Source organism: Scardinius erythrophthalmus (assembly GCF_964197995.2).
Source record: "Scardinius erythrophthalmus genome assembly, chromosome: 5".
Classification (NCBI taxonomy): domain Eukaryota; kingdom Metazoa; phylum Chordata; class Actinopteri; order Cypriniformes; family Leuciscidae; genus Scardinius; species Scardinius erythrophthalmus.
In genome coordinates, this window is record NC_138225.1 from 35,041,458 (window position 1) to 35,054,511 (window position 13,054).

A 13,054-nucleotide genomic window follows, 5' to 3' on the forward strand; every position below is an offset into this window, starting at 1 on the left:
TACAATTTAACATAACCGTTTTCTATTTTAATATATTAAAATGGCAAAGCATCATTACTCCAGTCTTCAATGTCACATGATCCTTCAGAAATCATTCTAAAATGCTGATTTGCTGCTCAAGAAACATTTCTTATTAGTATCAGTGTTGAAAACAGTTGTGCTGATAATTTTATTGGGAAAGTGTGATGTTTTTTTTTTCAGGATTTTTTTGATGAAAATAAAATTCTAAAGAACAGCATTTATTTGATTGTAAAGATGTATAAATAAAAGTATAAAAAAATCATACTGACCCCATAAATATATATGTAACCCCTCTCATCTCCAGCTGCATGTCATTGATGAAATTTTAATTTCTTTAATTTGGTAAAGACTGAGGGGAAAAGGGACAGCAAATCTCCTGACCTTTCCATTTTGTTGAGGGAATGTGAATATTTGGGGAGTGGTGAGTTGTAATAGCTTCCATGTGACATCCAAACAGCAGCCCTACAGCTGTCTCTCTATTTAAATGATGAATGAACGGAAAGTTGCGCAATATGTCAGTATTGTTCATTCAAAGAGCATAAATGAGTTCCTAAGTTACGTCAGGATGTACTTTCCACTATACAAATGTATCAGCATAATAAGATAAACATGTTAACTTGTCTATTTCAAAGAATTTCTTGCACTTATATATACATATATTTGAACATTGCTGTACATTTCGAAATATACAATTTCTTGACAGACAATGAATAATGATTACATCAAAAATAAAGTCACGTGAGATGGCATGACACAGCACTGGACTTTAAAGGCATTTCTTGCATGTACAAAACCTCCCGAGGAATTTGAAGAACAATAAATGTATACACAGTACACACAATCAGTTTCAAGATCCCTTTGCATCAAAAGTCAAGAATGTGAAGGTTACATAATCAAATGAGAGAAATGGAAAGATCAGTTCAAATAAGAGAAAGTTATGCTGTGATGAGGCACAATGCCAATACATGCATTATATTTCACCTGCCATATGCACTAAAGTATAATATACCTGTAATTGTGTTTGGGCAGGATTGAAAAAATAAAACACCATAAAACTTATACATAAAGCCTTTGCATTTAGAAAGCAAGCTTGTGCATTCAAAGTTCCCTATACAATTATTATTTGAAGAGAAAGCCAAAGACAGCCAGGAGCAAGAGCAATGCAACTGAACTAAAAGCTACATCTCCTTTAAACATTCAAATTTGTATCGCAACTCGCAAGATGTCAAGTGTCAACATTTCCCTTTTTATAATTTATTAAGTTGCCACATGTGCTAATGATTCTTATATACATGAGATGACGACTGCCCATTTAACAAGCCCTTTATGGTGTTGTATTACAAAATCCGACGCTCAAACCAAGTTAACCAACATTTCAGCAACTTCATTATGAAAAACTAGCATTCATTTATTATGACCCCATCAGTGTGTAAGATTTTAAATATGATTTGGAAATTATTTCAATTTCCATGGGAAAAAAATAAATAATGGTAAAGTCAGTGCTTAGATGGGGTTTTCAGGTTGAGCTCCTCTCGCTGGCCATGGCCGAGGGTTTGACCTCATGTCTGTGCGGTCTGTGCTGCGGGCTGCTGCGAAGATTGTCATCCATCTGTGACATAAAGACATATAATGATAAGACTCACAGGACAAGTGTCAATTCCAAAAGATGTGTGAGAAGATGTTTATAGGTTATGAGATTCATTACATGACCAAAAGTATGCGGACACCCTCTTGTTTGTATCTCAGCGACATCACTAGCAGGTTAATCAAATTACGAATAAAGCCATACACACAAAAAAAAAAAAAAAAACGGTGAAATTTACGGTAAACAAACATTAGCTGTGTTTGGCAGAACTTTACTGTAAAAATACGGTATTAACATTTTAAGTTCCCATTCAAATGGGAACTCGCACTGCGTCCTCTATATGACACTGTGGGGAACGCCTCCAGTGTGTGTGTCTGAAGCACGCGTTTAAACGCGACAATGTCATTGGCCGACAACAGTCCGTGATGTCACTAACGGTGTGAGCTTGAATATAAACCTTATATAGACCTTGGGTGGTGGCCGTAGGGAATAGTGTCACTGACAGTTCTGTGGCTGACCTGAGTATGGGAATCTGACTCTGACATCCAAGTACGTTGAGACCTCGTTTGTGCTTGTCACAGCCAATTATAGGCAGTCATTCCCTCAGCATTTGGGCATTTGTTCCCCATGGTGTCCTAGAGAGGATGCAGTGCGAGCTCCCATTCGAGGGAATGTCTCAGGTTACGCATGTAACCATGGTTCCCTGAGAAGGGGAACGAGACACTGCGTCTCATTGGCATGCATCAGGCCTGCCTGTCTACGTCTCCTTCAGACAAACATTTGGTTTTGTCTAATACAGGTGACCTTTTATGTACACGGTTGCATAGACGGTTGACGTCATGGATTGTCGTCGGCATATGACATTGTCGCGTTTAAACATGCTTCAGATACCGGTCACGTTTGAGGCATTCCCTATAGTGTCCTGGAGGACGCAGTGTCTCGTTCCCCTTCTCAGGGAACCATAAATGCGTAACCGGAGACGTTTTACAGATTAAACAAAGACTAAAAAAATTATATTTCCTTAGCTAAAACAATGTTAGTTCACCCCAAAATGAAAATTCTGTCATCATTTACTCACGTGTTTCCAAACCTGCTCCAAAGAAGATATTTTGAAGAATACTATGGAAGTCAATGGGACCCATCAACTATTTGGTTAACCAAATTCTTCAACATATCTTCTTTTGTGTGTAGTAGAAGAAAGAAATTAATACTGGTTTGGAACATCTTGAAGATTAGTAAATGATGATAGAATTGTTCTATCAACTATTCAACTATCCCTTTAATATACCAAATTACTAAAATCTTTTTGTTTTTTTACCTTTATTTATAAAGTGGTAAAGAGAAAGACATATGATGAATCAATGTTCATCACAGGTAACTTTTCTACAAGCTCAAATACAAATACAAAACACCATCATGGGGTCATAAGATGTAACAAAACCCTAATGATTTATACATAACTGATAAGAAAAAACTAAAAAGAAACTAGTTATAATTAATCTAGAAACTAGAAATAGTTATTTCAATGAAAAATCATCATGTGAGCTGTCACAGAGAATTCTGGGAATGCCAATTTATGTTTTTTCAATGTAAATTATAAGAAATATTGAACTATTTTACTGTAAATTTACATAAAATTTCCAATTAGATCTATTACAGTCTTTTCCTGTCATAATTGTGAATATGTTTTTACACATCATACACATTCCATATCTTATGACAAACATTTTCAGCAGAATGCTGAATGACTTTTCTGTTTCAGCATGAAATGCCCCTGTGTAAAGAGCAAGTGAATAAACAGTTCTAGTTGGACGGCTTTAACTGGCCTGGACTAGCCCTGAACCCTAATGAACACTTTAGGATGAACTGGGACATAAACTAAGAGCCAGACCACATCCCTCAATATTTGTGTCTGACATCACTTATGCTCTTGTATATAAATTCCAAATAGGAGAAAATACCAACATGCATGTTTCAATACATAGCGGAAAAACTGTTGGGGCATCCACATACTTTTGACCATGTACTGGAATTTCTAATGACATTAAATTCAGAAGTGAATGAGCAGATCTAGCCAAGACCTTTTCAATAAGGTTGGACTCTTTGTTAACAAGTTGTGTCAGTTTCTGGAGGTTTGCATCGACAGGATCATGGGTAGCCGTTGGTGAACCTAGCGAGAGGGCAGAGATAAAGAAAGGAAAAGACGAAAGGACACTGATTCTGGAGAAAAGCAGATGTTTTTACGCATATGGGAGAAAGATTAGTAGAATCAGAGTGCAGCCAAAGAGACATAGCAAATCACTTAAAATAAGTGACCATGCTGTTATTAAACTGTCTTTCAGCATCTGCTTTGAGCCAAATGTCTCGGGTTGAAAGCAATGGACAGGTGATGAATCATGAATGTCTGGTTAAATGATTTAATTCTATTTGATTCAACAGCAAACAAATGGAAGTTGAGATAAACAAATAAAAAGAAGAGAGCAGAGCAGGACCAATACTATTTTTTTGTGTTATTAATATAGTACTATAGGGGCTGTGACTACTTACAGTCCATTCTCTTCTCAGTGGTGGCATCGGTAAAGTAGTTTTTAAGGATGGTGTTGCAGAACTGGCAGAGGTTATCAAGTTGGTTCAGGTGCTTCTGAAGCTGCCCACTGGGCAGAGGGGCTTTAATAAGAGGGGCAATGTGGCCAAATACAAAGGCGTCCAGGCTTGTAGGCCTAGCAAATAGAAAACATGGTGAACTTCAGGCTGACATGCAAAGATGATTACATTTAACTAAGTTACACACTACAGTACAAAAGTTTGGGGTCAGTAGGATTTTTAAGTTTTCAAAATCAAAAATACAGTAAAAACAGTTATATTGTGAAATATTATTTCAATTTACAACAACTGTTTTGTAGGTCATTGACTTCCAACACCATAACACTAAAGGCCCCAATATACTTTGAGTGGAATTGAAGTTAAAATATGAATTGAGAGCTGCTTTATAGTAGAAACTGAATTCTTATTGTAACTGAAAGCAAAACTGACACTGTTTTTCATGTTTAAAGGGTCTTATTATGCCATTTCACTTTTTCAACTTTAGTTAGTGTGTAATGTTGCTGTTCACTCCAAAGGGAGATATTTTATTTAACAGAATCCACTTTCCAAAAACTACAACGAACGACTCGTTTTGACTACAACGCGTTTTTTCCGGATCTTATTAAGTCACAATGTTCCTCATTTAAATAATCTCAGCCCACGGAATACGCAAAAAAGGGGGACAAGGCCTGGTTGAGCTGCGTTAGAGAAGACAGTGTTGTCGCCATGTCAAAGAGATCCTGTTTTCTCCATCTTGTTTCCAAAACTCATTAGTTTGACCTTCCTAAGGCTGACGAACTTAAGAGAGGTTAAAATTTCTTTTAAACACTGTTCCTGAACATTATAACCCCAACATTTGTCTGTGTGCTGCACATTTTACGGAGGACAGCTTCCAGAAATTAAGAGAGTATAAAGCAGGCTACGCACAAAAGCTTCTCCTGAAACAGATCAGTTTACACTTTGTCAGGACAATCTGTTGCTTGTGGATCACAACTTGTAAGTATGTCTTATTATTTATAGTTGCGTTTTCTACTAACAGTTCCAATTATAAGTTAAATGCTGTAAACAAAGGGCAAAGCGGTTTGGCTCCACTTGCCTGATAGCCAACATTAATACTGATATTGTGTTTACTTTAGCTTTTGTAAGTTCTTGCTTTTGTAAGACTGGTCTCCGCCCCTTAGGAAAATTAATCATGGTTTTGTTTGTTATCATTCTTAAGTCTGAATCAAGCTTGAATTGGTTTAAAACTGACATCATACTTAATATTTACATCTGCGTAGTGCTTGCGGTTATGAAGGGGCATGACATTTCCCGAACACGTCAATCACAAGGTGAACGTGATTTCACCAAGTACCAAATGTTCCTGGATCAACATCTTTGTTGATCCTGGAACAACTTTCCAATCAACCATTCAGATTTGAGGGACAAGTTTACAGTTTATGTCAAGTTTAGGCTTAGAACCAGGGTGAGGTGCTTCAACATCAATGTTATACACCATTTCCCTCTGATTTTAGGGAAAAGTTATGGGTAGGGTTAGGTTTAGGGGTAGGGATAGGGAGGGTAAAGACTAAACAAACAAAGAAAGTATGTTGATCTAGGAACATGTCTTACTTGGCAAAATCACGGTGACCCAATCACAACACATTGGGCCAGCAAACCAATCACAGCACATTTCATATTTCGGAAGGAGGGGCTTAATCGAAACGGGAAATAAACGACGTGTTCGCGTCAGACTGGGGAGAGAAGTGCTGTAATAATGTAAAATGTGTGAAAAATATATATATTTTTTTTTACATTCAAGCATGAAAGCATATTCTAGTACAGCCAAAAAACAAAATCAAGACTCCATAAAAGGCATAACAGGACGCCTTTAATACTGCAAAGCTGCTTGCTTTAAAGCAATCTATTGTATAAAGTGCTATATAAATAAACGTGACATTACTGACCAAATTGCAGGCACTTGCAAACATATCTACATTGCTAATGTAGCGTTTATATGTTTATTTTGTTGTAAAGAGAAAAGCATGGAGCACATTTTAGCATATATTCATCTAAACGCCGCTCTAAGCAGCGTCGGGATGTTCACTAACAGAACAACGCTGCTCAGGTATTTTGAGCTTCTTTTTTTTACCTCTAAGCAAAGACTGAAAAACAACTTAGATGTGAGTAAATCAGGGCCTTAAGACATTTCTAAAAATATCTTCTTTTGTGTTCCATGAAAGTCATACAGTAAGAAAGAAAGGCAAGTAAATGATGAAAATTTTCATTTTTGGGTGAACTATCCCTTTAAAGAGCTGATAAATATTATAGGGTAAAAGAAATGAAAAACTCACGTGTCTCCAAAGAAGAAGCGGAAGTTCCCAAGTCTGTGGGAGAGCAAATTCAGGCACTCTTTGGCTTCACTGTAGATCTAAAAGAAAATCTATTACTAACCATACAATTTTTATATTCATTATTATGAGGGATGGAATAACTAAAATAGCACATTCATTGTGTGACATATTTCATGATCCTCTGGTTTCTACAATCCACAGATTTACTCATGAGGGCTGAGAGAGAAACTGTTTTCCATCTCACAGCGCAACCACAGACATTTCCATTTCACCATGAAATTGAAAAGGGATAGATGAATCCAATGCTATGCATGAGACTCAGTAACTGAGGTAAGAATTATGATCGTACATAATTATGGATCTGTTTTCACATACCTTTCCCTCCACCTCTGTGATGTTCAGCAACGGCGACTCTGCTTTGGTCAGTAAGATGCGAGACAAAGCCAAACTGGCCTGTCGACCCGGTACAAAGAAGTTGAGGGGGAACGGGGAATGTGACGTAAACCAGGGCCGGGTCAGGTTAGCATAGTTCTCTGCGTCCACCCAGAATGTGTGCAGCTTCAAATTAAAAACACAAATCAACACTTAATTCATACAATCATCATTATGAGGATCAGGAATTTTAAATCAGTATGTGAATTGCAGATATAATACCAGTGCTGGCAGCAGCTTTTCCTCCAGTAGTGCGATGTAAGCCATTGTATCTGCCCCTTGCTTAGCTGTCAACTCATAGTCGGCATTGAAACTCTGTGTGGATTACGTGAAATTTTTATTGACTCTTTATTTATTATTATTTCTTTTTTACTGCTGACCTTCATTATAATTATACCTTACTGCTGTATTTATACCTTTATTAAAAGATTTTGAATGGTGTCACAAATATACCATGCATTTGTTTTCCTGTTTTTGTTAATTGTTATCTGGGTGGGGGGAGGGGGATATGCTGATACTTTTTATAATTTACACTTGCATGTATATTCCAATATATCTTTACAAACAAAGTTGGCTCTCAGGAAAACTCAATTCCGATTAGTTAGTTGTGAAATTCTGTGGTCAAATATTTTTGAATGCCCAAATATAGACAATAAACTGTAGCTAATCACATATCAATACATTGAAATAAATATTTTATGTTCATGAATGTATTAGGTAAAGCTGTGTAATAAAGTACAGTCAGCTTGTCAAAATAAATTTCGCGTCGGGGTCCTGGATTCAGAAGAGTTCTTCTGCGACAATGACTGACGAACTGTAAATATCCCCGCTTATATTAGGGTCATTCCAGAATTGGAGGACATTTCATGTCCCACCTATGAAATTTCAAATAATCTATGTATAATATACAAAAAAATGAGTCACTGTGTAAAAAACACTTGTCCTGAAACTAAATATATATAGACTTGAAGATTTTTTTTTCTTAAATATTAATGAAAATAAAAAAAGTCTATAGTACCCACTTAAATGCCATTTTTCTCTTGTCCCACCTTCTAGATGACCAAATTGAATGTTAAATATAACTGTTAAAATACATTTTAAATATCCCTTTTTTTGCATGATTTTGTTTATATATGCCTCTTTTAATTGTTAAAGCATTTTTTTTAATTGATATAAATATTTTAAATAATAGAAATGTTGCAATAAAGTTATGTCCCCAACATCGTGCAACCCTGTTACCGAAATATTTAGACTGGCAGAAGAAGAAGAAAAAAAACAGTGAGTGACATGATACACAGGAAATAACATCACTAAGCAGTTTGCCACCAGAATGGGTAGAACAAAGGTATATTCTCTCTTTGATTTTTCATGTTATTATACAATTTTTAGCCTTGATTGAATGTGTCACTCTAACAAATGCAACCCTGTTACACTTATTATCAGAATAAGACAAATTAATTTGAAGGTTTTCTTCTTCTTTTTTACATAAGTAAGTTTGTCCTAAAGACAACAGTTAGAGCTAGCTAAAGAGCAAGTTTCTATTCATGAGAAAAAGCTAACATTAGCATTAATTTGCAACCCTGTTACTCACAACCCTGTTACCATAATTAGAGTAACAGGGTTGAATCTCCTTCAGTCCACTCATAAGGGACAATCTATTCATGTGATCGGTCTTCATTTAATTTACAAACTAAATATTTAGCATCTTAATTAATAAAAATCAATATTAGAAGAATAAATTAATGAAATTTTAAAAGAATAATTCCAGAATACAAAATAATGAAAGAAATATAACAAATGATAATAACAAAAGGAGAGAATTTGAGTGAAATATTAACAAATATAACACCCATTACATTAAGCTAAATAATTAATATAATTTTGATTATAATTTAGCATACATTTCATGTTATTAATGTATTACCCTGTAACTTTTCGCAACCCTGTTACTTAAATTTCAACCCTGTTACCGTATAATTTTTATTAAAATAATAATAAATTACCTTTTTTAGCTCACAGGGGCTTGAGCTATTGTCATTACCGTAGTTTGAAGGATTATATGCATTATGCATTTTAGCAAATACTTGAAAATATATGCTGAAATCAGTCAAATAAAACATGTCAAAAGTAAAAAATTTGGCAAAGATGGAACTCAAAAGTTACTGAAATGAATTTAAATCAATTTAAATCAAGTGATATCTAAAATTAAATATTTATATAGAGTGATTGTGACTTTCTATACCTAATGGCAGGAAATTATATTTAAAAAAATCAATAAATATACTTTTTTCGGGTTCCTGAGTATTGGTAACAGGGTTGCATCCAGCACCAAAAAAAAAAAAAAAAAAAAGTACTATAAAAAGTGTGCCTTTGATACCTGAGCTGGACGAATCAAATTATTTAATGGTATATTGCCTGTTTTTATGAAATACATAATAAAAAATAGTAAAATAAAGGGCCAATTTTTCAAAATTATGGATGCCTAAATGTCCTCCAATTCTGGAATGACCCATTACACAAAAAGAAGCAAATCTGTAAACAAATATTAATTTCTACCTGTTTTCGTAGGAAGTTTAGAATTTGTGTTGGTTCTGTGACTGTGGATCCCTCATAATATAGTTGTGGCACAGATGCTGTGGAAAGACAAATGTACAGCTGCAGCTTAACATTAGAAAAAGCTGCTCACCCCTTTACGCACTTCAGCAATGTTTGGCATTCACAAGATTACATTTGGAAAACTATGGATGCGCGTGGCTACATTCCAGACTTTCCCTACATTAAACATGCTCTGACCACAAAAAAAAATCCTTTATCTGACCTGTAATAGTCCTCCACGTCCAGTCAACAGACTTTACAGCAAGCTTTGCGCCAGCAAACTTTGCATAAGCCTATAAAAGAACATTAAAAACATGTCAGATGAATAGATGACTGACTTACGTTTAAATATTGATAATCGTCGTTAGCGCTATATAGTGGAACTAGGACTTTTATTATGCATTTTTGCAAAGTGTTATCAGAACGCAGGATTTAAGCAGCTGCAAAAACAAACAAGAAAAGCTGTAGGCCTACTCCAGCACAAAACACAAGCACTGTATCATCTCTATTCTAAGTGAAAAGCGAGTAAAAAGATCCCATACCCTTCAGATCCTATCAGCATTATTCCTCTGACCTTCAAGAAATAAAAACCGGAGCTGTGCGACACATATTAGCTTACTATCATCAACCACTCAAACCAGTGCATGCAATTCAGTCGAGATTCTTTCTGTAACGGATGCATCAGTTTACAACTGAACTGGCGTATTAATTTAGCGACAATTTCATTTATCAAAGTGACTTGACAGTGCTGGATAAAGCTATCCGGACCCTAGGACAGGTTTCTCCAAAAAGGCAACGGCATTCTTGATTAAATATTGCATAGTGAATATGTATTTAAAACAAGCGTTAACATAACCCGTGTAGTTACCAGCACGACGAGGGAGTCTGTGTGCACTGACGGCAGATCCCAGTCGCCTCCCCAGCAGAGCAGCTGCAGCTCCATGGGTTCCGCCATGTTTGTGTGTGCAGTATGAACAGCATCCCAGGGTGCTAGGTGACAGTTTCACCCTGCAAATGTTTGAGGAAATACATTTATGGATCGTGGAAACCGAAAAAGTTGGGCTGACTGACTTCCTTACAAACAAACAATAAACAAATATTATTTTATTTTTTGTTTTTTACAACAAAAATGTATTGATAAATCTTAATAAATAAATAGAGAAAAAGTCTCATACATGAGAAATATGTGAAACGAAAAAAAAATCTAGGTAAATATTTCTTGTGAACAGAATATTTTTATTTTGCACCCTTAAAATCAAAATGTAATTTTGTAAAGGTTGAATATATTTTTGCATAGTTACATGAATCACAAAACTACTGAATAGTCGAGAGTATTTTTTTTAAGTTTTTTTTTTTTTTTTTTAAGTCAGCATGAAATGGAAGTTGGCTTCTTGAACATAGAAATGTAGGATAGGACTTGAGTGGATTGTTGTGGTTTGCTATTGCTGTGATCTCATGTGAGTGTAAACTCGTCATCAGAGATGTCATGGCAGGTGAGATAGGAAGTCATTTTGGTTAAAGGGGGGGTGAAATGCTATTTCATGCATACTGAGTTTTTTACACTGGTAAAGAGTTGGATTCCCATGCTAAACATGGACAAAGTTTCAAAAACTAAGTTGTACGTTTGAAGGAGTATTTTTGTTCCAAAAATGCTCCTTCCGGTTTGTCACAAGTTTCGGAAAGTTTTTTTCGAGTATGGCTCTGTCTTACGTAAGATAGAGCGGAATTTCCTTATATGGGTCCTAAGGGCACTTCTCCGGTAAGATCGCGGGCGCGCGCGCACTCGTAGACTAGAGCAAGAGAGTGAAAGCAGTTCGCCATCAAAGCGCCCTGCCCGGCTTTTGGGAAGTCAATGTCACCAAAGAAGTGTGTTTTTGGTTGCCAGGGCAAGACAACCCTGCACAGATTCCCAAAGAACCCAGCGTTAAGGAACCCGTGGATGGAGTTTGTTTTCCTGAGCATAAACGGAGTTGTGTAAGACTGTTGTTCCCTGCATTTCGACGATGATTGTTTTATAAACAAAGCCCAGATCGACGGATTTGCAGATCGTCTAATGCTTAAGGATCGAGCAGTCACAATGATAAAGGTTCGCGGTCGTGTGTTGGAACGGTGAGTAAAACTGTGGAACAAATGTCTCTGTGTGTTGTTAGCTCGGCGGGTAAGCACAGCTAAGCTTCGCCCACACGGCCTGCCCCCAGCCGCACGTTTTTTTCCGGAAAGACTCGGTACAGCCTATCTTTCAATTAAAACAAGACTTTTTGGAGATATGAAGGATGCAATATTACTCTATAGGTACTCAAGATTAACAGGAGATTGAGTGAAAATGAGCATTTCACCCCCCCCTTTAATATCAATCAGGGCACATTATTTTTAATTGTTTTTTTTATATAAAATGTGAATAGATAAATAATTTATAATAAATACTGTAATATTCCATTAAAAAAAAGAGAACGAGAAATTAGATTTTTGAAGCTTTTGAACTTCAAACTACTGCCTGCGCTTCAGCCAATCACAGACAGGTCTGATGCGCTTCAGCCAATAACAGAAGCGTCTGACTCGGGTGCACAACCAATCAAAACTTCCAGTTTGGCTGGGGGGGCGGGGCGTTCAAACCGCGCTTTGACATTCAATCATTGGCGCTAGTGTTTTGAATCAGTATTGCTAACATTTCAATATTTCAGTGAATGTAAGTGAGCTATGCTCATATTATGATATTAATTATGGCAACTCCTAAAATGGGTATGGGGCACTGATCTATATAATGTCATTCTATATAGATCAGTGGTATGGGGTGTCCTTTGTGTCTTTTTTATTCAATCAAACATACTGTGATTTGAGAGTTTTTGTTAGTTTTTGAGAGTAAAACTAATTATTTTGTAATTAAAAAAAATAAAAGACTGCAAAAAAGTCTTCTTAAGGCTCAAAAATAAAGAAGTTGAAAACATAATTATTTGCAGTGCATGTAAATCTTTGAAAACCTTTATTTTTCTTTGTGCATTTCGAACACTTTTCATCACAAACGCGCAATTTGTGCTCTCTTTTCTGCTGTCATTTTTGCGGGTCTAAATCTTTTACTTGCAAGTTGAAAAGTTTTGCTTGCAAGTTGAAAAGTTTTGCTTGCGAATGAAGCTGTGTATCAGTGGGCGGTCTCTACCAACCAGGGTGGAAGGCCCTTTTCTATTGGTCACCCTGGATTGAAGTGACAGGTTGACCACGCCCACTGTGCAGTCAGGTGGTTTGAGTGTGCGCGCGTTTTTTGATGAGTTTTATAGTCTTGATTGATACTGTTTCTTATTCAAAAGTGGTGACGCCCCGAACCTGCTGGGAAAAATATCTAAAACCTGTCTTGCTAGAAAAGTGCATGGATCATTATATAGATCAGTGCTCCTAGCACATTTTTGGTAGAACGAAAAAAAAAGAGAGAATTTAATTTAACATGTTAACCATACCCCACTTAATTTTTTTTTATTTTTTTATTGGCACTTTTTTATTCATACTGTGGTAA

General features: G+C 36.1%; 1 protein-coding gene across 2 annotated transcripts; it reads right to left on the reverse strand.

Moving 5' to 3' along the window:
* Positions 1-136: 136 nt before the first annotated feature.
* On the reverse strand, positions 137-10,551 carry mtx3 (metaxin 3). 2 transcript variants are annotated; one of them, XM_081365827.1, is made up of 9 exons: positions 10,418-10,551; positions 9,773-9,842; positions 9,511-9,587; positions 7,177-7,269; positions 6,898-7,080; positions 6,523-6,599; positions 4,154-4,326; positions 3,688-3,776; positions 622-1,630 (listed from the first exon to the last, which is right to left on the reverse strand). In XM_081365827.1, the coding sequence occupies exons 1-9, from the start codon at positions 10,502-10,504 to the stop codon at positions 1,538-1,540; spliced, it is 942 nt and encodes a 313-aa protein (XP_081221953.1). In that variant the 5' UTR covers positions 10,505-10,551; the 3' UTR covers positions 622-1,537. The 2 variants fall into 2 exon arrangements, with proteins under 2 accessions (XP_081221952.1, XP_081221953.1); XM_081365826.1 differs by lacking the exon at positions 3,688-3,776 and having other exon boundaries at positions 137-1,630.
* Positions 10,552-13,054: the final 2,503 nt, after the last annotated feature.

Bases quoted from the DNA above. Each gene is read 5' to 3' on its own strand.
- mtx3 (XM_081365827.1), bottom strand. From the start codon at position 10,504: ATGGCGGAACCCATGGAGCTGCAGCTGCTCTGCTGGGGAGGCGACTGG. The intron at 9,588-9,772 runs GTCAGATAAAGG...GTCTTTCCACAG, and splicing joins GACGTGGAGGACTATTACAG to CATCTGTGCCACAACTATAT. The intron at 3,777-4,153 runs GTAAGTAGTCAC...CCCTCTCGCTAG, and splicing joins CACTGAGAAGAGAATGGACT to GTTCACCAACGGCTACCCAT.